Source organism: Suricata suricatta, chromosome 3, assembly GCF_006229205.1.
Source record: "Suricata suricatta isolate VVHF042 chromosome 3, meerkat_22Aug2017_6uvM2_HiC, whole genome shotgun sequence".
Lineage (NCBI taxonomy): Eukaryota > Metazoa > Chordata > Mammalia > Carnivora > Herpestidae > Suricata > Suricata suricatta.
Genome location: NC_043702.1, coordinates 62,450,230 through 62,476,696, shown reverse-complemented (window position 1 = coordinate 62,476,696; position 26,467 = coordinate 62,450,230). Strand labels below are relative to the sequence as shown.

The window sequence follows — 26,467 nt, the reverse complement described above, 5'->3', positions numbered from 1 at the left end:
TCTTCTTGATCCATTCATCAGGTGATGGACATTTAGGCTTTTTCCATGTTTTGGCTATTGTAGAAAGTGCTGCCTTGAACATTGGGGTATAGAGTCAGATGTTTAAATGTTCTTAATAATGTGTTGCCTATATAGACATTTGGAATTTTAATGACAACCTTACTGTGGGTTAAAATTGAATCCATTATTCTCATTTCTATGAGTCTGTATATTATTAGAGTAATACATTCTACAGGTTTAATATCCAGATATCAAAATCTATCTGCGATAAGGAGAATTAACTCAATGTTTTGAAGTTCCCTCTAACTTTATATCAAAAGTCTGACAAATGAGAAGACAACATGGAGAGATTATTTTATTCAGGTTTTCTATAAGGGCCTGCTGAAATAATTGTATATGTCATATTCTTTAATATACCACCCATCAATAATTGTCAACTATAAAAATAATAGTTTGTAAAATCCCATCTTGAGCAGATATGAAGCTGAATCTTCCTCTTTCTTAAACCGTCTTAGATGATGGAGGAGTCTGGAATGTGCACCGTGCCTGGTGGTTTGGCCAAAGTGAAGAGACAATTTGAGAAGGACAAAATTGCTTCTTCTTGTAATACCTTGTCTCAGCACCAGTACCAGCACCAGAACAGATCTGAGCAGGTAACACTCCGACAGGTAATGGGTAAATCACGTAGGGCTGAAGTCTCCTCTTCGGTGGCACATTTATTTTCATTACTCATTAGCAAATATTGTAATTTTAAAATGCTTTAGAAATCATTTTTAAAGCATATGACTGTATTGATTTACTTACATGGAGCATTTTGTCATATTTCTAGGGAACCAGGCTGGAATATTTTTTTTCTCAGCTTCTAATGTTTCAAACATAAATGAAAATTAAATAGCCTGGGTTAGTCAACAGGTAAATAGAAATGTTGAGAGCAACGTTTATATTGAGCCTCTGCTTCCTGGTTATAATTCATGATAAACTATCTGCTGGTTGTTTGCACAGATTAAATTTGAAGCTGATTATTGTGGCAAATTTTATGCTTTCTTTAAAATCATCAAGAATTGAGTAGTAGAACCCAGATATTCTATAAAACTGCATAATGCAACTTCTGCATTTTATCTGGTATAAAAGAGTTTTTTCTCATTTCATTCCTCCATTACCATATATCACCAAATATTGTCATGGGTTATGATGATTTTTGAATGTGAGAATCCCAGTAATAAAACCATTAGACTTAGCTCAGCACTTTGAAAAACAGTAATTGCACTGTAAACAGCTGTATTTAGGTCCATGTTTTCCATGAGGAATAGAGTAACAGGGGTACTTATAAAATTTTGTAGTGGAAGATAAAAGGTTGTGTTTGTTTGTTTGTTTGTTTGTTTGTTTACGAAAAATCCCTAGGATATTTGGAGTCACCAAAGTTTTCAAAATGAAGGCAGTTGTGTGTCTCGTATGTGTGGGGCAGAGGTTGGAAGAAGTAGGGGAAATATATCAATAGAATGATTAAAAATCTGACATGTGAAATAGTATTTGTTTTCTTTTTCTGGCTTTGTCTGAAAAGTAAAAAAATCTGCTATCTAAATAGCTCAATAAATTTATGGTACTATTTCTTTTAAATTTGCCTAATGGAAGCAAAATGTAAATAAGAAATTAAGATTGGATATACTTGTGATATAATATATAGGCATTGCAATATAGGAGTCTTTAAGTGAGTCAATTATGTGTTTACTTGAAACTGATCAACTATACAGCATATAGTTAGTTATCATTAATAACAAGTAACAAATTCCACATAGAAATGTATTACATACTATCTTTTATTATGCAGGGACACATTGTGATCTAGTGTAAGGGCTATGGGACTTACAGATCTTAGTTTAGAGGCCGCCCAACCAGCTGAGTGACACAGACCTAGGGCCACCTTCATGGCACGTGGCCCTTGGTAGTCACTCAGGGCCCCATCCTCAGAAGACCCCTGCACTTAGCTTAATGCTCTTCTGTCATCATCTTGAAAGTCTTAGTAATTTTTGAACAAGGGACCCGATTCTGGCATTCTCATTTTGCACTGGGTCTGGCAAATTATGTAGTCAGTGCTACATAGATGAACTCAACTCTCAGTTTCTGATCAATTAAGATGGGCTACTGATGAGTGATTTATCCATCTCATGAGGTTACTGTAGACATCTCATATGACAAAGCATAGCTTCTGCGAAAGTATTTCTTTATCCATGAAACTTGAAATCAGATAGGACCCCTTAATATTGTAGGAGACGCAAAGCCCAGCCCAAAGTGGCTTAAACCAAAAGGAACATCATCGAGTCACAAAAATACAGTCTTGTGGGAGGGAGCTTTGGTGTCAGCTCCAGGAGTGCACTACAGCAGCCGGCTTGCACCAACTGTCTGGTAATTAAATTTTCAGGAATGGTGCAGACCTGATGACGTCATGTAAATAGCTTGAAATCAGCCATAGTGAGAATATTTGTACTGGAGAAAATGGCAAATACAACAAACTAGGGATAGTCTTTCATTCCCTCTTCCTTCTTTTCTCTTTCTTTCTTCTGAGAACCCATTGTTCAGTATGTATTTCCTTACCATTAATGTAAGGGCCCAGTGTGTGTCCAAAGCATAGTAGCTAAGGGAACAGAAGCTGGAGCCAGATCATTTGGGTCTAAATCCCTCCTCCTTCATCTGTTAGTTGTGTGACATTAGGCAAGTTCCTTAATTATAATGTCAAGATTACAAATGTACCCACCTCATAAGTTTGTTAAGAGGATTGAATGAATTATATTTGTAAAGTGTTTAAGACTGTGCCTGGCCCACTGTAAGCACTACTACACAATGTTTGTTTTTTAAAAAAACAATCAGTATCACCTTGATCAGATATATATTTTTCTAACCTCACTTCCTCTGAGTTAGCCTCATTCTCATTCAGGTTTCCCTCAGATAGTAGTAAAAAAGATGCAGAGAAAAAGTGAGATCCTTTTCCCAGAAGTTTCGGGAACCAGCCTTACTGCATTTAATTGGCTCTAAATGAACACTCACGCTTTTCCTAGAACTAATTGCCACAGCCAGGGATGGTGATTGGCTGAAGCCTCTGTACCTGTTACCTAAATGGAAGTTCTTAACATTCAGTTATCAAGGGAGAAAACGTGGACACTGGGTAAAGCAAAACCAAACAGCAGCAACATATAAATGTTTTATGGATAGATAGACACACACACACACACACATCTGCTATAAGCTCCTTGCAAATGTAATCTATTATTATAAACTGTAGTTCTGGCTCTAGTACATGAAATATTAATGCATGTGAGTGTAATAAAAACATGCACTCGCAGGCTGAATATCTGCAGGACTCTGGGCCTGTTGTGACCTCTCTGAACTTCAGTTTCATTATCTACTTTTAGACATGCTAATTATCCCCCTAATTCCATGAGGTCATAATGCTATGTAATATAAATAACATAAAGGAAACATGTTAGAATAAATGAGTAAATCTTAGGGCACCTGGGTGGCTCAGTCGGTTAAGCATCTGACTCAGATCATGATCTCCCAGTTCGTGGGTTTGAGCCCCGCATCGGGCTCTGTGCTGACTGCTAGCTCAGCGCCTGGAGCCTGTCTTAAGATTCTGTATCTCCCTCTCTCTCTGATTCTCCCCTGCTCACACTGTTTCTCTCTGTCTTTCAAAAATAAATAATTTTTTAAAATTTTTTAAAAAGCTTAAAAAATTAAAAAATGAGTAAATGTTATTGAAATGTATGCAAGTCTGTATCTCAGAAAATGAAATAATTTATAATCCTTATTAGAAATTTGAGATACATATCAATTTTGGTTAGAGAGAGGAAAATGTAGAAAAATCAGGCCTTAGGGGCACCTGGGTGGGTCTGTCTGTTGAGTATCTGACTTTGGCTCAGCTCATGATCTCGTGATTCATGAGTTTGAGCCCCATGTTGGGCTCTGTGCTGACAGCTCAGAGCCCAGAGCCTGTTTCAGATTCTGTCTCTCTCTCTCTCTCTCTCTCTCTCTCTCTCTTTCTGTCCCTCCCCCACTTGTACTCTCTCTCTCTCTCTCAAAAATAAATAAACGTTTTAAAAGTTTTTAAAACAAGAAGAAAAATCATGTCTTAGATATTCACTTGATTTTTTTAACGTTTATTTACTTTTTAGAGACAGAGAGACGGAGTTGGGGAGGCGGAGAGGGAAACAGAATTCGAAGCAAGCTCCAAGCTCTGAGCTGTCAGCATAGACCCCGACATGGGGCTCAAACTCATGGATTATGAGATCAGGACCTGGGCCAAAGTCAGCCGCTTAACCAACTGAGCCACCCAGGCGCCCCTTCACTTGAACTTTTAAAACTATCAAATGCATTCTAAAACTTGCTTCTCTTATCAGCAGGGATGGAGAACATTTACAGGTAGGGGCAGATTGTTAATTCTGTTTTACCGAAGCTCTTGTCCACCCAGATGGTGTTTTCAGTTTGCTTGTTGAAAGTACTTGAGATTTATCTCTTTGCTAAATCTGCCCCGGGCAAAAAACAAAATTGTTAGTATGTAAAAATTAATATTGATTTGAAAATTAAGTTTAATTAGACTTAAAAGAAAGAACATTTGTTTTGGATTTCTGACAGTATTTAATGTCACAATTAGTGATCTTATAAGGTATAATAATTAAGTTCAATCTGCCTCTTTCCTTTCTAATGTACTGAAGTCAGATGTTTCAGGGTAATTAGTTATTCGGTAACCATTTGTCTGAGAAATCAGCAAATGGGCTAAACAAGTTCAGAAAATTAAAGTGTCTCTCAGGTTAAAGATCCCTTCTGTCTGCTGATTGATCAGACTATTTTATCAGACCACCCTTTATTCAACAGGGGTTCTGATTGTGTCTGGGTGGCTCACTCAGTTGAGCATCAGACTTTGGCTCAGGTCACGATCTCACCATTGGTGAGCTGACAGCTCAGAGCCCGGAGCCTCCTTCGGATTCTGTGACTCCCTCTCTCTCTGCCCCTCCCCCACTCATTAATTCATTCTCTCTCTCTGTCTCTCTCAAAAGTAAATAAACATTTTAAAAAAATTAAGTGGAGTTCTGAAACAGAAATAAAGGAGGTATGAAATATAGGAACATTCATTTTAGCTAGACATTTAAAATTTGAGATAATGTCATATTTATATATGCCAGACTTGTCATGCTTTATGGTTCTACCTGTTTAAGTTAGCAGCATCACTGCTAGTCTGTGGCGTATCCTTATGTAACTTAGAAAAAGGACCCACTCTGGACAATCAGATCCCCTGAGTGAGAGAAGCCTGGGAAGAGGGTTCAGCTTCTTAAAAGAATGTGTTGGGTGGGGCGCCTGGGTGGCTCAGTCAGTTGAGCATCCAGCTTCAGCTCAGGTCATGATCTCACTGTTCGTGGGTTGGAGCCCCGCATGGGGCTCTGTGCTGACAGCTCAGAGCCTGGAGCCTGCTTCAGATTCTGTGTCTCCCTCTCTCTATGACCCTCCCCTGCTTATACCGTCTCTCTCTTTCTTTATTTAATCCATTCCCATATTCTTTAAAGGGTACCTTGAAATATGCTGGAGAAGGCATTAGAATAAAGGTGTTACTGATGTGAAACTGCCATCATCTCTTTTCTGAGTTCATTTTCACTTGCCCATTATGTGGTTTCTGTCTTTTCAGGTCTTCCTTTTTCTTCCTTTGTTCCTTTTTTAACAGTTTTATTGAGATATAATTTGCTTACCATAAAATTCATCCATTTCGAGTATACAATGCCATGGCTATTTAGTACATTTACAAAGCTGTGTGTTATCAGGACAGTCTAATTTTACAACGTTCCCATTCCCCCCCACAAATAAACCTTGACCTATTAGCAATCTAACACATCCCTTTTTGTGATATATTTTCACACTCAGGGTTTGACCTTCATCTTCTCATATGAATTTATTCTTTGTTTTCTTTCCCCCATACTTACACAGTACTGAGTGACTCTGTGGTTATTAATTTTAAAGTCCTGGAAACCTTTACTTTTCTGGGGTTGCTTGGTTTTGTTTTGTTTTGTTTTGTTTTGTTTTGTTTTCTAAGTGGCTTAAGTAGGAAAGAGCAGATGGTGCTCCAATAATTTTGGAAGTAATCAGTACAATCCAGTGTTTAGGTAATTGCTTTTAAGTGAAAATGGTTACCCTAAATCCATGTCAAGAGTGTGCAGTATTCCTGACCTTTGCTCCCTGCAGCCAAGTCTCATGTGGACAAGAGGAAGCTGCAAGACAGTATGTGTCTTTCTACATGTATCTGCTGTTTCAAATACCCTAATGTAAGCATTAGCAGTTGGTAAAATTATGTGGATTTGGAACAATCCCTAGACAATTTTAGGTTGACAGAAAACATTTTTGACAGCTTGTGACAGATATAATCTGACATCTGTGTGTTTTAAACTCTTTAAAGGTGACCCGCAATTACTTTCTAGCAGACTAAACATATTTTTTATCAGCAAAATGTCCACATTGCAAAGCATTTCTCAGATAAGTGCTTTAAACCTACCTTTAGCTTTCTGCCATGTAATAATTTTTCAAGGTCATAGATTTCTATCAACTATGACAACATAACCTAGATCCAAATCAACACTTGAGTTTGTGATCAGAAGAATGTCGTATATTGTCTTTAATTGGGTATGCTATTTTTAAATGACTATTACAACTTAAAGTAACCTGAACCTCAGTTCAGCTGAGGAAGCCTGAAATGCGTCAGTCTGCTGGCTCTAGCACCAGGGAGCCGAGCTTACAGTCCTCAGAGTTCGCCGTCTGACTTCTATGAAATGAGGATGGACTAACAGGTGTATTTTAAGAACAAAATAAGAGGGTCCTTGTAAAATTCTTCCTAAAATGTCTGGCCTGTATGAATCGTTCAATAAACATCAGCTATTATCATCAGCAGAATTGCCACTAAAGCCCAGAAAGCATAATCAAGTGGTAATTATTTTCAAAGGAGAATATGATTCGTAAACATTTTATGTACTTGTAAGGAGACAAAGGAGAATGACATTGTTCTATGCCTCCCCCCTCAGACAGACACCTCAGCATTTTTTCTTTCAGTTATTTGGCCCTTGGAGACAGAATCATTTCCCAGGAGCTCATTAAGTAATTAAAGATTAGTTTAAAATTAACATCCCTCTGAATGCTTTGGGCATATGTTGCTCTGGAGCAGTCAGTAACTCTAGTGCATATTTAAAAAATTGTAGTAGCAGGTCTGCTTTTGAGGAAAAAGTACTCAACCCCGACTCTAGGAAATGGTAAGTGGAGGGAGGCGTCTAGAAGAACCAGGGAGAGGAGTATGTGTGGAGCAGACGTCAACTGCAGCCTGGCTGCCATTATGCATAAAGCGTGTGTTTCCAGTGGGAGCAAATGAAGAATATAGCATCTGCTTTATTCGCAGTACTGTGACACGATGTACTGAGAGGAAGATATAATTAATATATGAATTGAATCAGGAAAGACAGAAAAAAGACTACCCTGCTTCAATAAATGAGGAAAGGAGACAGTGAGAGCTGTGTGGAATTTTTCTGTTTCCACGAGGGCTGTGATTTCTCAGCTCGTTCTAGCTAATGTGTGGAAGGGAGAGGAAAATATTGGGAAGGGGTGGAGCCTACTTTGTGACATTTTCTGGCTTGTGCTTTGAAATAATGAAGGTAAATGACACTCCTCCAGTTGTCTGAAATAAGTATAGCAAATAGTTTTTTTTTCAAGATACAATACTAAGATCTACAAATACTAAGAAGTAAGGGCCCCTATTTGCCAGAAAACTGTTTCTTTCCCTTTGACGCCAGCCAGAGAATCATCCTGACCTTTCTCTGACCTTTCTCCAAATAGGCCAACCAATGCACATAAATTTCCCACAAGCCAAACCATTCAAACTATCTTCTACAGCTCTTAGGGTCTAGTGCTGAGTGAGCTTTGATAATGCAAAGAACACAGTGAGATTAATTTTTGAATGCTGACTCAGAATCAGAAGACCATGTGTTTGCTAAATAAAGCAAACAATAAAATAATGGCCTCAACCAAGTGAGGTGCCAGACCTGCACAAGATGGTTTATGCAGAATTCAGTTCACTGGAGTTATTTGTTAACCAAAACATCCCAGTTCCTGACAGCAAACCAGCTTTGCTCTATCCTAACTACTCAGTTTCCTTTTCAATTCAGCAAGAAGTGGAAATTCAATCTCTGATCCAAACTCAAACTCTGTGAGTTTGAAGACGCATACTTCAAACTGACTTTTTTACCTCCACTTTTGCATTCAAAACTCTGTTATGTTCACAATTGCCCATTTTATTACTGTTTTCCGCACCTGTGCCCCCGCCACGGCTCCCTTGCCACCGGTGACCTTCCTGCTAGCTCAGCTTCCATCTGCGTCTCTTCTCTTCCTATCCATGTCTTGGGGGAATCCCATACGTTTTTCCACACAAGTCAAATAAAAGAGAATTCTATTTTGTAGAAAAAAAAAATCTTTGCTCAATTTGCAAAGTAAATTAACTGCAGCGAGTACTCCTTGCACCAATTTTAATGAAAACAAAAGCAAAAACACAAACTAAACTCCAGAAGAATTTGTATTTCTCAGGATGAAAGGATGAAAGGCTTTTCCTACAGGCCCCACGAAGCCCTGCTTGCATAAGGCCCACATGAGTCTGGCTTGTCTAGAAGTGCATCCTGCTCTCCTTATGAAGCTCCTACTACATGCTCCTCCCCCGACTTCCCTGTTTGGGGGTATGGGAACGTAGTGTGGTGGGTTTCGATGAGTCCTCTGTCTACTGGCTTCTACGTCACCTAGAAACTGAAGCAGAGCATCTTTTCAGAGACCTTGACTCCTTTTTTCCTGCGTCTTCTCTGAATAGATAAGGACTTAGGATCCCATCATTCTCCCTATCAGGTTGGGGCATGAAACCTCTGAGGGAACTCAGGTCACCTAAGCTACCTCAGTAAGGTTAGTACACTGGACCTCCCAGGCAGCCCAGGTAATTCTGATTACATTGTTCTGGTGTATGGTCAGGAATCAGAGAATGGTATAGTTCTAAAAGTGTGGGCTTTTTAAAGCTTATTTATTTATTTTGAGAGAGAGCATGGGGAGGGGCAGACAGAGAGGAAGAGAGAGAATCCCAAGCAGGCTCCGCACTGTCAGCACAGAGCCTGATGTGGGGCTCGAACTCATAAACTGTGAGATCATCACCTGAGCTGAAAGCAAGAGTCAGACACTTAACTGACTGAGACACCCAGGCACCCCTCCAGGTGACTTTGATGTGCAGCAGTGAACACGGCAGTACAAACCTGGGCTGGGACTTGTTATCCCAGAGATGACCACCCCCTTCTCTGTTTCTCATGGGAGGCTTCTTCTCTGTCCACCTCACTCTTCTGCAGCCTGATAGCAGGGCCCTCCTATTGCCCTGTTTATATGGACATTTCTCTTGAGATTTCTACATTGTCAGTCAAAGAACAGAACAGAAACTGTGGAGACAGAGAAAGCAAGAGCTTAAGGAAATCATGGTGAGTACAGGAAATGTCAGTCAGCCAAACAACCAATCTCCTGGTACCACCAAGTCCCATTAGCTCCTTCATTAATGCCAGACAATATTGAAATGCAGTTATATGTGTATTTACAAAGATATATTTGAGTATTAAAATAACTTAAATAATTTAATGATATAAATGAACTATGGAAAGATACAGCAAAACTCAAAAAAAAAAATCAGAACAATCTGAAACTCTGCTGATCTCTAAAACAAAACAAAGAAAAGAAAGAACAAAGATAATCTAAAAATGAATGAATTTATTAGCTTAGGCCACACTAAGGCACCAATATTTAATTAAAACAGATTTAACTCATTATTGTAATTTTTATCTGAAAATTTTAATTTTATAGGATTATACAATCTGTATACCTAACGTCTCTTCAGTTTGTACCTTTGATATTTCTATACAAATGTTATTTTCTGAAAGACACAGGATTTAACTACAATGTGATAAACTTTATTAAATAACTTAGTGAACCTACTGAATTTGGCTCTTTACATAACTAAACCAATGTGAGTTCTTTCCCAAAGACATAAGGAGTGCCCGTAGAGTACAGTAAGACTGTTGTCTGTGACCTACTGACATCAGTCGCATTACTTGGGAGCCACACACTATAACTCTCGACCTCTGTTGTCCCTACATGAAGCTGATGGCAGTTGCTAACTGTGCTGAGGCGTGACCATAAAGTCTTAGTCATGGTCCCTTTGCAATTCCAATTTCAGCCTCTTCTGCAGAATCTGTTGGTGTATGAGTTCTTCCGCTAGCGCAGGGAGGGATTCGCTTCTCCCTCCCCTGTGGCAGCATTGCAGGGCACGGCAGTGCATCATTATGAAGGGAAGCTCATTCAAATCCCACAGTGAAGACTTTGGCAAAATGTTTGCCTGGGTCCTTTGTGGAAACTGTCTTCTTGGTGAAATAGTGCATCTGTCCAGTGTGTGCATTCAGCTTGGATTCCTTTACCACACTGTTAATAACTAAATGAACTAATCTGCCTGGTGACTTGGAGGGGTTTAGGAATTTTACCATATGGAGGGTGCACTGCCACTACTTCTCAGGCTGTCAGAGCCTCAGTGGTGAGTAAAAAAAACCCATAAGTAAGACAGAGTTGCAAGCACAGAGTAAATAAAGTGCTTGCAAAAATTCCTAACTTGGTTGCTTTTCACTCTATGATTCATCTTACTCGTTCTCCAAAATAGAATTTGTAGGAGCAATGTTCACCCCAATTATTGGAGTACCACTTCTGCAGCTCCTCTTCTTAATAGTTCTGTGGGTTTTCTGTTTCTGTAAACCTGTTTGTTCTTATAGAACCCATTTTCAGTTTCATTTGCAGGAGACAAGTGCACTTACAGATACGCCCTTCACTCCTTTCAAGTAAAATGGATTGGGATTGCTTTAGGGAAAAGGACTGGTATTGTTCTTATCTCAGGGTCCAGGGTTGTTGAGGGCGCGTCACCTGGACCCTTGCCCACAAAACACAAGATCACAGCCGGGAGTTTCATGTTCCCAGTGATCCCTAAAAGTATCTGATGTTGATGAAGATGTAAAACACAGGCATGTTGACACAGAAGAATTTCATGTTGTCTTGTAGGGGAGGTGGTGGACAGGAAGGAAGGCTGGAAGAGAGAATGCAGTTATGTGGCCCTGCCTTCCATTTGAAGTCATATTAGTCATATTAAAAATAGAAATGTACTCTTTGTATAATTACACTTAACAGAATTCTCAAACATAGAAACAATACATTATACTAGTTAATTTTGCTTTATTTTTAAATTGTTAGAATGGCAAGCTACAGAATTCAGGTTCATAGCATTTGCTGTTTTTTGAGCAGCAAGGAGAATTATTACAAAAGAAATCTTTAACATTAAAGAACCATTATGCTTGTAGAACTTAGTAGAAGCTGCAAAATGTTTTTTTCCACCTAGTTACCTTTATGAAGATGGGTGCTTTCTGTAAGCACTTGGCATAAAGTATTATTAGCTCTTTCTACTTCTTTTGGGTCTAATATTTCTCAAAATAAACCCATCCTCATGAATCTTTGAAAATGATTGGATTGAGTCAAGCTATCCATTCTTTTGCCTGTTAATTTATTAGTTTGAATAATTACAAATTATCATAGTTCCCCCCCCCCCCGCAAAAAAACTGGGAAAACACAAGCCTGAGGAAAGGAAGAGACATTAAAACACTCTGTTCTCAGCGTCGCCTTACAGAGGCACTCTCTGGGACACCGCTTGCTTGAGCAATTCATTTTCGGCAGATCTCAAGATCACAGCACATGGAGTGAGATTACATCAGCTTCTAACAGCCTTTTTTGTGTTTATTCTTTATCTCTCTCTGTCCATAGTCATCTACCATAGTAAGGAGCGAGTTATCGTTGGTCCCTTTAGGAATCAGCTGAGGCTACTTCATTTCCGACCCAATCAGAGGACGGGGGTGTTATATACCAGCCACCAGACTGACACCGACAGGGGGAGCCAAGCGCTCAATCTAACTTCCTTACCCTGGGGGAAATACCAGGAGTGCTAAAGAGCTCGTCTTGCTTCAGCTTTAGAAATTCATTCCTTGTGTCCAGAGTACAAATTACAAAAATTGAATGCTAAAATCCATCATACCACATGGTGTTCAGAAACATTTGGGGGAGAGTTGATGAAATTAGTATTTAGGCTGGGGTTCAGTGTGAGATTTTATCATAAATCTGTTGTGCTGTATTCTAAAAATAACAGTCCCGCCAAATTATATTGTTTTTGTTGTTTGCTTTTGTTTGTTTGTTTGTTTGTTTTTAGAGGATCAAAAACAGGAATTTTCCCTTTTTTCCCCCTCAACTCCTTTTCTTCTAATGTCCTTATTTTTTGGGGCCTTTTTCATTACTACGGAGGGAATTGTGGTATTGACAAAATATACCATCCGGGTACAGAAAATAGACAAAAGTAGCAATAATTTGTGGGGAGGAAGGTGAAAAAACTATCCGAGGGACTTAGAGACACATACAAAACTACTTTTTCTATATCAGAACCAAAGGTAGTATGTTGATTTGTTCCTATAAAAAGAGTGGTAAGACAGACAATATCATTTCCCACTAAATGCAGGTTAAATTGTTTAATAATCATGGCTCTGTGTTTCGCACTTACACTCGGTATAATCTCTCTTCTTATAATCTTGAGATATGTGGTCAAATATTTATCTTTCAGTATTTCGTAGACCATTGTACCTGAAATGTTTTAAAGACCTGTCATTCCTTTTTACTCTCATCTGTTCTGATCCTTCCTTATAGAACAAACCTGATCTGCAGTTTTGAGCCTCCGGCAAATGGGCAGGTTTTCTGTTCCTTACAGTGCACTGGTATTGATAAGCTTAATTGGGAAGAAATCCTTTACAGATCAAAGAGTATGTCCTTAAATTTCATTTCATCTGATTTTTTTTCTATAGGATTTAAATGGCTCAATTTTTATTAGTTGCTGATATTTGTTATGTAAAATGAAACTATTTAAGTATATACTTAAAGCAAATAGTCTTTGGTTCTTTGTAGTAAGAACCTCTTTTCAATTTTGAGATCCCTCAAGCTTCTAGTATTGATTTTTGTATCTGTTGAGTCTTTGCACTTGAGGACCATTATTATACTGATAGAAAAGATGTTTCACTGAATCACCAACCCTAAAAGAAAGAAAAATGTGTAGTTACCTGCTATAATAGTGAAAATGAAGGATATTATAGTGAAAGACCCAGTGTTTTTTAAAGAATTAATGCACAATACAAATTACTGCAATTGATTATTAATTTTTGGATTCTTTGAAGGCATCTCAGAATTGTAAAGTTCTTCAGCATATTTAACTCGTTGAGGATAAGCCCTCTCCTTTCTTTTTTTTTTAAATTTTTTATGTTTGTTTTTTAAGAGACAGAGACAGAGCATGAGAAGGGGAGCGGCAGAGAGAGAGGGAGACACAGAATCTGAAGCAGGCTCCAGGCTCTGAGCTGACGACACAGAAGCTAATGCGGGGCTCAAACCCACGAACCGTGAGATCATTACCTGAGCCAAAGTCAGACGCTCAACTCACTGAGCCACCCAGGCGCCCCGGCCTCTCCTTTCTTTTTATCCCTATTTCAAATGCACTCTAAGCACATAATATGCATAAGTTGAATACATCACTTACTGCTTTTAGGTGTTAAAAACATTGGTTCAAAATAGCTGACCGATGAAATTCTTATTTAAACACTATATTCATGGTATATGTTTATTGTTTTTAAAATCTTGTGTAGCACTCTTCCATCAGTCTCTTTGCTTAAGTTCATGTGTAATCAACATGTAGAATTAGAAATGGTACAGTTTTAAAGAACTTAGACATACAAGTGTGAAGAACCTTGTACATTTTCTTTGTGTACAACAATCAATGGTAGCCTTTCATATCTGTCTCCTTTAGTGGTTCCCCACTCTCTGTCCAAGCAGACTACAAATGAGGCTTCTAAGGGAGACCGAAATTACTTATGACGTATTTACCTGATTTGTCACTTGATGACGCACTCCAGCCATAATGTAATATTCTTTTCTGCCACTTCAGTCTCTTTCCATTCCCCAAGTTGCTAGTAGATACTTCACCAGTGAAATTGCAAATAGTTATCCTTTGGTTTTCCCCCATTTCTCCTTATTTTGAAAAAGACCCAAATGATCAGATAAGTAGCCATAATTAATAATTAACTGACTTTGGGGTGCCTGGGTAGCTTGTCAGTTGAGTGTCTGATTCTTGATTTCAGCTCAGATCATGATCTCATGGTCTTGAGAGCGAGCCCCATATCAGGCACAACCTGCTTAGGATTCTCTGTTTCTTTCCCCCTCTCTCTGCCCCTCCCCCACTTTTGCTCTCTCTCACTCTCTCAAAATAAATAAGCATTTAAAAATAATAATTTATACTGTTCTTTTGGCACAGAAATGCAAACAGAAATGCTTGCATCAGAGCCAAATCTGTTTTATTGTGCTTCTTTCTTTTATTTGAAATTTATATAAGAATTTGAAATGTCATTACTCCCAATGAATAAGACTGATGGCCACAGAGACTCAGAGGGACAGTAAAAGAAGGAGACAGGTTTGTATACCATAAACTCTTTATGGCCTCTTAGCAGGGAAATTGTACTGTCTCAAAGCCATCCTTGTAATGTCACATGAAACATACATTGCCAAGAAATAGGCCCAGATCAATTCCATTATAAGACATAAATAATGTTTCCTATATTATCTGTTGTCAAAAGTAAATATCTTTACTTTTGTTTTTAACTGGTTTCCATTTGGTTAAGAAGACCTCAGTGTTCATAAATAATATTTTTTTAGGAGGGATAATAGGCACTTTTCATTATTTTTGACATCTGAAACTCCTTCGGTGCTTGGAAACTCCTCTACCCAATGAGGCAGAAGTGGCCTCCACTAAAGAAGCTGCAAATACTGCACTGATTCCTCTAGATTTGCTGGTATCTAGGACCCAGAACTGCACTGCGCCAGACACCCCAATTGAAACTTTGCATAAAGAAATAATGAAATGACATGAGAAGCAAGGACCATGTTGGAATTAATTTTAATTATGGCTGGTGGCAGGAGATTAGCTACATCCAATTTCAAGAAAAACTATTCTAGAAGCAACATCCATTAGATAGTATTGAAAGCTTTGACAATGAATGTGTCTGGTGTTCAGTGTCAGCAGCATGAGTCCGTTCACCAGACGGTGCTCCAGCATTACTCAGCTCTGTTACCGGCTACAAAGCCTCTGGGTCTTATTTTCAGATATCTTGGAAAGTCCATGAATTCTACTCCCCACCTCTGCCACCAGTGTCTCTTTACCGAATTACCTTTCCTGTTTAAATCAGTCAGACTCTGATGGTTGAAACTGGGAGTTGTGACAGGATAAAAAGATATGTAATATACAAGTCTTAGCATTTCTTAATTTATTGTCTAAATAAGAGTCATACAACCGGACTTTAGGAAAGAGTTAAGTGTAGGAAGAAATGAGTAACTGCAGATGAAATCACTATGAACCGACTGCTCACTAGGTATCAGTTCATGAAAGTTGAACCATAGGAAAACTGAATAGGTGATCACAGACACAGTCTCTGGCCATGCCTCTATGTTTTAGCAGCCAGAATGGTTTGGAAGAGTCATAACATGCACAGGTAACTGTTGCTTATCTCTCTTTGAATACACCACCCAAATTTACTATTTCTCTGGTGGAAAAAAAAGTAAGCATTGGAATTTGTTTCTTCTTTAGTGTCTGGGCTTTGTTCTATAATGAAAAATTTGTGGTGAAGTTCAATGGTAAAATTCACAGACAAAGCCAGAGACCATCTACTTTCATCCCATACTTTTTTTTGTTTGCCTTGTTTCCTGAGTAAATAGCTGACACAAAGTAAGTGTGCAATTAATATCTGTTGGGTAAAGATAGCAAACACTAATGTAGCACTTATGAGCCAGGCGTTCACTTATACTAACCTGTTTCCTCCTCAAATAACTTTCTGAGACAGGTAAACTTATTATTCCCATATTAGTCCTTTCTATTTGGGGGCAGTGAGGAGAGGACAAGAAGTGGACACACTGAAAGTCTAACTAACTTGCTCAAAGAAAGTGAGCAAACGTGGTCCTAACTCAAGAAGAATGACTCTGCAGTCTGTGATATATACAGACACATATACATATGTCAGCTGACAGTCATTAAGCAGCCACCATATGTCAGGCACAAAAATTCAATGATGAGTTTATTATTTTGCCCTCAAGGAGCTCACTATATCAGAGAAATAGACATATAACAAAAATTAAAGTGCAATTATTCTATGATAGAAAATATAAATGAGTTTGCTGGGACACAAGGAGGTGACAGATGTTACTCTGAATGAAAGATGGTCAAGAAGGACATCTGAGAACAGAGAATGCTCCAGCTGAGATTTGAAATAATTTTTCCATGAAAATAGAATTGCATTCTAGGCAAAAGGAAGATCTTATACAAAAGGTAAAAAAGAGTATGATATATTTGTGAATACAGTGAGGCATAATTAAGGGATGAAGTTGGAGATGCAGGCAAAGCCCAGATAATAGTTAAAGAACTGTTCCTTTATTCTAAGGCAGTCAGGAGCCATTGAAGAAACTTAAACAGGAGAGTAAGATGAATAGATATGCACTGATGGAAGATGTTTCTGGCTATATAAGACTGAAATAAAGGGGGTCAAGTTTAGATGGAAGAAGAAAAGTTAGGCGACTACTGAAATAGATCAAATACACAGGACTTAAATGGGTCAGAAGTTTAGGGCAAAGAGGGCATTAACTCGAGATAATTAAACATAGAATTGGCAGGGCTTATAAATCTATTGGATATTGTTGAGGGAGGGGTGTAGTGAAGAGATAGAATTCTTCTGTTTCTTTATTTTGGTTTACATTAATTAACAGATACATGTAACCTCTGGTTTCTTTTTCTTTAGAATATTTTCATTCTTTTTTCAAGTTGTTTTATTTATAATTTCACTGTTCCTTGAGACCCTAAGTTTTAGCCTCTTTTATTATACTTCTATGTTTATTTATATCTTACTGCCTCTTTGGTTTTAAGATGCTTTATGTCTACATTGAAATGAAATATCGTCTATGTATATATATATCTTCAACACACATCTACATAAAACTTCTAGAGGGCATCTTTTATGGCAAATTGTATGTTTATATGTATCCTGCTTTTTTAGTTTGTCAAATAAATATAGTTATTTATATAACTAATATGTTTGATGGCCCAGTTGAGAGTGTATCTTTTATATGTCCTTTTTTATAAATCTTCAGCATTTTTGGACACAGGGATATTTCTCAATAAATAATATTTTTGGAAAGAAGAGGCAGTCAGAGTTCTGGCAGTTAAAGCTGGCATTGCTTATTCAGTAACCTCTTTTTGAAGTCAAATATTTCTACTTTTAAGTGGTTTTATTATAAAAGTTAAGTTTTGTTCTTTGTAGCTATATAAGACCAAAGCATAATTATTTTCAGTGAAAAAAAAGTTGAAATTAATTGAATGATAATACTTCTCTCAGAGATTTGTTTAATAAAACTACATAATGTATGCACCTGTATATATTATAAATCTTGCCTCAAGAGAATTTCAAGCTAAGACTTTTTATTCTAATATATGAATATATTTTTATATATTGCACAGATACAGAGATAGATGGATAGACAAATGATTGATTGACATTTAAATACATTGAGATATGTTTATAGACCCTTTTATTAAAACAATACTGACAATGCCCAGCACAACGTGATGGAGATGGTTGGTACTCATGGGCTATTGGTTGAATAAATGCATAGGTAAAGCTATATAAGATCAGACATGCTTAGGGATGCAATGATTTCAAAGGAAAAAGTCACTACCTTACCTTAAAAGAAATTTTTAAAAATATTTTGCATCATCAGCCTCTTTGGATCTAACAATCCAAAGAACACATGCTCATAGCTTTACTATTGAGCCAAATTAAATTGGAGGACTTGGAATTGCCTTGATTCTCCTTTCCCCTTGATATCTTTCCCAATTTGTATAAATTAAAGATTAGGATAAAGTATTGTCTTTCATTGATCATAAATATTTCTTCATGTCATAGTAATTCTGCTCAATGTATTCTGTTCCTAGATGATGCTTGACAACACTTCATCAATTCAGTGAATACTACTTCACTACAAATAAATAAATAAATACAAACTAGCCTTTTTAGCACCATGAAGATCATTTTATAAAAAGACTATCTGAGAATTTATTTTTCTGTTTTGAAAGGTGCTTTCCCTTTGTATATGTGTGTTGCCTTTGTTCATTCTTTGCTTTCTTGGTATTGGCTTGTCCTCCTAAGATGCCAAATACTTCTTCTAGCATCACCGCACTAGCATCACGTTCATCCATGAGTGTTCAGATCACTTGCCATGTTATCGAGGGGCAAGTGAGAACACTTTGTAAAGTGATTGACATGTTATTGTTACACACATCAGCTTCAGTAATTCCACCAACCAATTATGAAATGTTCAGTATCAAAGACTGTCATCTAAAATACTAAAAAATAAAATCAGAGGATTATGTGGAAAAAATTAGAATCTCAGTTTTTAAACTAGATTTAAAATTATAAAATTTTCACCGTCTTGGGGAAAATGTGACTATTTGCATATTCACTTACTCCTTGATATTTTAGGGCAAGGGAGGAGGGATCATCTACTATCTGCCAGATGCTAAACATTGAGATCTGGGGATACAGAAGTTCAATTAAAGGAGAGATTCATACTATCAAATAATGACTGGGAAGTGTGATAGGTAGATAATAAAGATATCTACTAACAGGGTGGAAATATAACAATCAAACAAAAAAAGAATCAAGAATACATAACTCTCTATAGAAGGTTTCAAACAGAAAATAATTTTTGAGCCATGATTTCAAAACTGTATAGTGAGTGTGGAAAAGCCTTAACCTGAAGCTCAAATCAAATTTTATATTGTAAATTTTTAAAGAAAATTTGTATATATAAAAACTCATGACCAAAGAAACACATTTGAATTTGAATATATCCAAATCTAGAGAAACAAAACATATCAACTAGAAATTGTTATGCTCATCACTTAAAAAGAACTGATTATTCTTTCAAACCTTGAATCCATTGACATTTTTGCTAACATAAATAGCACATTTTTGGTATTATGTCTGTTTGACAAAGAAACAAATAGCATTAAAATATCATAACTATTTCTAAATTTATTAAAAATGAGATTAGTGATGGGTAAAATGGCTGAATTTCTGGCATTGAGCATGAACGTTTTCCCCCCACTGTAGTGAGGTACTATTATGGCACTGTATTATGCACTATTCTGCCAAACTTCCATCACGTTTTGTTCTATTGGGGATACTCCTAAGAGTCAGAGTAATAATGAGTCACCATAAAAAAAACTTGGTCCTATTCTTTCTTTACTCATTATGCTAGAATGAGTTTGAATTGTTTTATTTAAAAAAATTTTTTTAATGTTTTATTTATTTTTGATACAGAGAGAGACAGATCATGAGAGGGGGAGGGACAGAGAGAGGAGACACAGAACTGGAAACAGGCTCCAGGCTCTGAGCTAGCTGTCAGCACAGAGCCTGACGCGGGGCTCAAACCCACGAACGTGAGATCTGACCTGAGCCGAAGTCAGAGACTTAACCAACTGAGCCACTCAGCCGCCCCTATTTTTTTAATGTTTATTTATTTTTGAGAGAGAGACAGAGCACGAGCAGGGGAGGGGCAGAGAGAGAGGGAGACACAGAATCTGAAACAGGCTTCAGGCTCCAAGCTGTCCGCACAGAGCCCTACACCAGGCTTGAGTCCACAAACTGTGAAATCATGACCTGAGCCAAAATTGGATGCTTAATTGCCTGATCCACCCAGGCACCCTGAATTTGAATTTGTATTGGTAGAAATGTACAATTTTTTTCCTATAATGATAATAACAGTGGGTTGGCAGAATGTGAAGTCTTTCCTGTGCTGGAGAAATCTCCATCGAAGAAGTATGTATATCAAAGGTAGATTTTTGTAAGATACTTGTCTAATATGTGAGTTGATATCAGATTGGTATGAGCTATCCAAACATTGTATTATTTTGCGATTGTGCCACATTCTCTTCTTTAGATTCCAATATTAGAAGACATGTATCATCTCTTTTTCTATAAATGGATGGATGAGATGAAAAAAGAAATTAAATGTAAATTAAATTAGTGATGTACCCAATATTATGACATAACCAGCAGAGGAGCGAGTTAGTACAAAGTCCCCATTTCTGACTCCTGGTTAGTCTATCTGTGACCAAAACTGCATTTTTGTCTCTTGCAGGCTGAGCTATATTTGAATTTAATATTCAGGAACCAACTTTATTAATTGTTTTGTGTGAATTTATGTATGGTGCGCTTGCCAGAATTCTTTATTACATTTTATTTGTGTAATTTGATTTCTCCTGAGCATCATGATGACCCACCCTCTCACCTAACCCTGTACTTTGTAGGCACCGTGACTGAGAAGAATGGAAGGCAGATTTAAAATCCAAACTAAACTAGTTGCAAAATATGAAACATGGTAATGATAGAAATAAAATCTTGGCATATTTTAAGATAGACTGTATATAAATTGCAGCAACCTGGGGGCTGTAAAATTGATGCATGGACAGTAACATACCAAACTAATATAGTAATTATAGTTCTATTTAGTAATAGCACATAAGTAGAAACTTCCAACTCTAAACTAAATTTGTGTACCCTTGTACTCTTTATGTTGCGTCATCTCTTACAAGAAAACACTTAGATATGACAGGCATGGACTGTTTTTACTCAAGTAGATATACATTAAGTATAAAGTGCCCAGAAAATGGTAACTTTCAAAATATGTCAAAAATACATTTATTTACTTTTTTACTTCCAGTGTTTGCATTTGTCTTAACATACAGATTCAAATCACTAACTCTATTCATTCAACCTGATAAGTAGCAGCAAGTATAAGAAACTAAAATTTCTAGGGTGCCTGAGTGGCTCAGGTACCTTACTTTAGGTAAGGTCATGATCTCACAGTCCATGGGTTTGAGCCTTGCGTCAGGCTCTGTGTTGACAGCTCAGAGCCTGGAGCCTGCTTCAGATTCTGTGTCTCCCTCTCTCTCGGCCCCTCCCCCACTTGCTCTCTGTCTCTGTCTCTCAAAATAAAATAAAGAAGACATAAAAAATTTTAAAAACAGAAACTAAAATTTATATAGGTTCCATGCAGATTTGTTTTGTTTTTAATGTCAACTGGGTGTTACTTATTAGTGAATAATGGGAACAATGGCCACCTGAAAACTACATGTCCCAACTAAAATGGTTGACCACTATTTGTTCAGGCAAGTAATTTCCATGTTGGAATGTGAACCCAGTGTTGCCAGATTTTCAGAGTTTTCAAAAGCAGATCGAAATTTTGATTTTTGTAGGTATTAACTAATTCCAATTTTAAAACACCAATAAACATGTCTCTGGTCCATAGCTTCTCACCCGGAACTTTAAGTAGAGACATGATTCTATAGTAATGGGTCATGGTGTGCTTCAATACGGATCTTGGTACTGCTCAGGTTACTACTGTCCTTTGGTTTTTCATTGTCTGTTCAATCAGTATCATAAGAAAGCCATAGAATATTTCTTTATGAGCATCTGGGTGGCTCAGTTGGCCAAGCATGTGACTTCAGCTCAGGTCATGATCTTGTGGTTTGTGAGTTCAAGCCCCACATTGGGCTTTGCATTGACAGTGCAGAACCTGCTTGGGATTATCTCTCTCCCCTGTACTTCTCTCTCTCTCTCTCTCAAAATAAGTCATTAAACTTAAAAAGAATATTTCCATTATATCTTCATAGATAGAAAGACTTGTCACAGTTGTAAACAACTGTCATGAAAAGTATTATTTGTGCCCCTGCCTCTTCTCTCTGAGTCTTCAGTGATTGTTATTGTTCCCCACACCCTAATGTTATTGATCTTCTTAAATAAAACCTAATTATGCAAATCTACTATTAAATCAAATTTTGATTATTTGAACTTAAAAAAAAGGATATGGACTATTTATTTTCTATACTCCCTCTTGAGAAAGTAAAGTACATGATTTATTCATTGTTCCATCTCATTTCTAAGACATTCTCTGGCAAATAGAGGGTTGAATGAAATAAACTTGTTAATAGAATTTTGTGATTTTAGTCATTCATTCATTAAGTAAACTTTTCCTTAGCACAAATTGTGTGCCAAGCATGTTATTAAATATCATTTTTTATATGTGGATAATTAACTCAGGCTAGAAAACCATTCTGCTTCAGGGAAAAAATTACACTAGTCTTCAATTTAATGATATATAATCTACTTTTTTTTCAGGTCTACTGAGGCATAATTAACAACATTATAAGATATTTAAAGTATATGTCATGATATTGTGAAGGTGTTCCTCTCGTCTAGCTAACCAATATATCCAGTGAAATATAATGTACATCCTATACACCTATACATTGCTTTCAATTCTCTGTACGACTGTTAGGAAGGTATCAACTTTTTTCTTAGTTCTCCTACCTAGAGAAGTATAATAAGATTGAATCATACTATATATCTCTAAGCAGATGTCTGATTGCTGCCTGGTTAATCAGAACTTTTACCCTATATACCAATACCCTTAGAGGAAAGATGTCCACCAGCAAAAAAACAAAAACCAAAAAAAGAAAAAAAAACAAGTTAAGGTCTCATTAATTAATGTTAAACTTAGTCTTGGTTTAAAGGATTTGAATTTGACCACTCAAAACTATTTAACTTTGTTTAAAAAAAATTAGTACTATTTGATGAATACTAATGGACCTTGGCTCACCTGACTATTCTCTACAAAGACACATTTTTAAAAATCAGATCTCAAAAACAGTGTTTGATGGTCATGTAGATATCAAGATAAAAGTGAACTTCCAACTTCAAACAAGTTCAAATCCATGTGTTCTTAGAATCTCTTCATATCCTTATTTTTTGAAGTTAAGATTTTTTAGCAATATGCCAAATGACCTCATCATATCAATCAATCAATCAATCATATACTTATGTCATCACATTCTACAGTAACAACAGGGCTGGATCACCAAAATTAATAGGAACTTCAAAGCATCCAATTCAGCAGGGTCACTGTGATCACTTAACCAAAATCAAAAGTTGCCCCATGTGTGGAGGAAGACATACACACTAGCATACTGTGGTCTGTTTATATTGGTTATAATTGATGGTTATATTCTTCATATTAAGAATCAAACTAGATGGCCAACTTGGAGACTAGCATGTCTTTCTGTAACATGCAAAGTTGGCTGATAAACAACAAAATGTATTTCTTTTCCATAAGGATTTGCATTTTCTTTTTGAGATTCACCTTTCTCATAGTATAGCTTACTAACGGTAGTAAGCAGAATAATGGCTCCTGAAGATATGCGTGTCCTAACCCACAGAATCTGTGAACACATTAACTTACGTGGTAGAGGAGAATTAAGTTTACAAATAACATTACAGCTACTAGAGAGAGAGAGAGAGAGACAGTCCTGGATTATCCAAATTGGTCCAATGTAATCACAAGGTGGAACAGGGGATTGGAAGAGAGAATCAGAGATGGAATTGTGAGAAACCCTCAGCCTGATAGACGAGCAGGGCCGGGAGCCAAAGAAAATGAGCAGGCTCTAAAACTGCAAAAGGCAGGGGAAAAGATTCTCCTGAGAGCCTGCAGAAAGGAATGCATACCTTCTAATACCTGTCATCACCCCCAGTGATACCCACTCAGGGCTTCTGACCTATAGAACTGTAAAATATATTACGTTTGTTCAGTTATAAACCACGACGTCTGTGATAATTTGTTATAGTAGCCAGGCAAACTAATACTCTGAGGAACTTTAATTTTTTTCAAAAGACTCTGTCACTAAAATTGCATTAATTTAAAAAAAAACAGTGAACATTTTCAGACTTTTCTTAAAACATTGTATATTTCTTCATTCATTTACTTATAGGAGATAATCCACAGCAGCCAAGGGGACATTTCAAGAAGCAGCCAGGAAATGGAAAGAAATGAACAATCAGCCTCCAAAGCACACAGAAGTGATGTTCTTGGAACAGAAATGGTAACTACTTAGAAACACAATACTTTCCAGTTTCCAAAATTGTGTGGAAATTCTAACCGTGTTGTAAGCAATTGCTTTTTAATGTCTTTTATGTATTTAATATCAGTACATATCAGCATCTGTTTCCCCAATTTGGCACTGATGTTCTTTGAAAAATAAAATGAGCATGCTAAATTTTTCAGTGCACTTTAGTTGTTACTTTGTATATGTCCTGTTATAACATGAGCCCATGCAGTAAAATAAGGGATAGAGGGGCGCCTGGGTAGCTCATTTGGTTAAGCATCTGACTCTTGATTTTGGCTCAGGTCATGATCCCAGGATCATGGGATCAAGCCCTACATCAGACTTAATGCTGAATGTGGACCCTGCTTAAGACTCTTTCCCCCCACCCCGCCACTCTCTCTCTGCCCCTCCCCTTTGCTTGTTTCCTCTCTCTCAAATTAAAAATTAATTAATTAAAGGATAGAAGTTTAATTAGCATCTCTCAAAGTGCACTGAAGTCTTGAATGAAAATCACTGTGAAATAAAGAATATATGTGCAATACTAAAATAACTGACTTCTTAAAAACATTTATTTATTTAAAATTATCTTTAAACACAGGTCTCTCATCTTGAAAAGCACACTGAGGAAATAAACCAGGCTTCTCAGTTCCATCAATATGTTCAAGAAACAGGTGAGAATCTGGTATTATTTGACCTCAGTGTACCTCTTTCCTATTCATGTGTCTGGGTTTGAATAGAGGACTTCCAAAGCACAATCCCTCCCACTAAGTACATTTAGTAACTATGACTCATCGTCCCAAAGGAGACAAAGTAGTATTTCTATATACAATTAGGTTCTGCCTGTGGTAATAGATGCAATAAGCTTCTAAAGTAGTTCACTGCCCATCAGCCTTATGAATTCATCCTAAAAGCCTAGAAGGTGATACACTAGTCATCTCTGAATTGCTTTTTTGCCTCAGGTACCTACAATAAAGCTTAATGTTTATCAAGTTCCCTGAGAACAGAAATGTTATCTAGATTGCATTACTTTTAATAACAGATTTATACACTTCTAAATTCAGATTTCAACCTACATATATGAGATTAAACTACAGACAAGTCTGTGCGAGTTTGCGTTAGACAGGTACAGGCTGTCTTGCCTATAAAAGGGGAATGAGAAGTTTTGTTGCCTTGAAGAGCTAAAAAAGAAGATTTAAGCCAGTTGTGACCCAATCATTACTTGACTCTATCAGTATTTTGGTTTTATTTTGTTTTTTTCAAAGGAAGTAGGTCTTTCTTTTCTGTCCTTCTGCTGTGCTTTTCTTGTTTTGTAACATATTATTTTTTCCTAAGCATAAAAGTAAAACATGCTTGTAGAAAACTTGAAAAATATATACAATTAAAATAACAGTTCCATCACTTACGACTTCTCATCTAGAGATAATCACCGCCATTGTTCTCCCTACAGTTCTTGACACTAACTTACATAATGAAATAGTGCCATGTGTATGTATTTGCACCTTGAACCTTTTTATTTAACATATATTGTGAGAAGCTTCCCACAGCATTACAGTCTCCTTCTTGAATACCATGTTTATTAGTTACCTAACATCCCTGGTATTCTTTTTTGTTTGTAGTCATTGATACACCTGAGGATGAAGAGATTCCGAAGGTTTCAACTAAGTTTTTAAAAGAGCAATTTGAAAAGTCTGCCCAGGAAAAGGTCCTTTATTCTGACAAAGAGATAACCCCAGCCAAGCAGATAAAGGTAAAACAATTTCTCTACATGGAAATATATTAAATGTAAAACTAGATGTGAATGCATATCATTTTCAAATTATTGAATGTTTGATGTGGTTTTTCAACTAAATCTGGAGCCACTACTTTTTTCTCCCATAAGGAGAATATTATTCTATGTGAGAAAATCAGTAGAGTTAAAACTTTTCTCACTAGAAAAAATTTGGGAAGAAAAACTTATATATGCTCTAAAGTTTAATAACTAGCATTAGATAAAATAATAAAGTCAATTTTAAATGTCAAATACTCTGCTTAAAATTCCAAGGAAAACAAAATAATTCTCAAAAGTACTTTAAGACTTTTACTGTTTCCCTCTAGATTACTCAGCTCAGCATATTAAGCAAAGGAGGAAGAATAATGGAGATTATGTGTAAATGTTAAAATACTGAGTTGTTCATGTATTGAATGGGGAATAGAACCTTAAAAGCACAAATGAATGACAGGAAAGATAGTAACAAACACTGAACATTGCTCCTAAGTAGGTCTTTAAAAGGAGTCTGTCTT

At 36.8% G+C, this 26,467-nt stretch overlaps 1 protein-coding gene across 1 annotated transcript in view; it reads left to right on the top strand.

The window, feature by feature from the left end:
* Window positions 1-26,467, top strand: part of XIRP2 (xin actin binding repeat containing 2) — a 75,815-nt gene that overhangs the window by 30,801 nt on the left and 18,547 nt on the right. Inside the window, exons 3-6 of the mRNA XM_029934448.1 lie at window positions 516-653; window positions 24,074-24,184; window positions 24,786-24,858; window positions 25,804-25,934. Of these exons, the coding sequence (XP_029790308.1) occupies window positions 516-653; window positions 24,074-24,184; window positions 24,786-24,858; window positions 25,804-25,934 (453 nt within the window). The remainder of the gene's footprint in view (window positions 1-515; window positions 654-24,073; window positions 24,185-24,785; window positions 24,859-25,803; window positions 25,935-26,467) is intronic.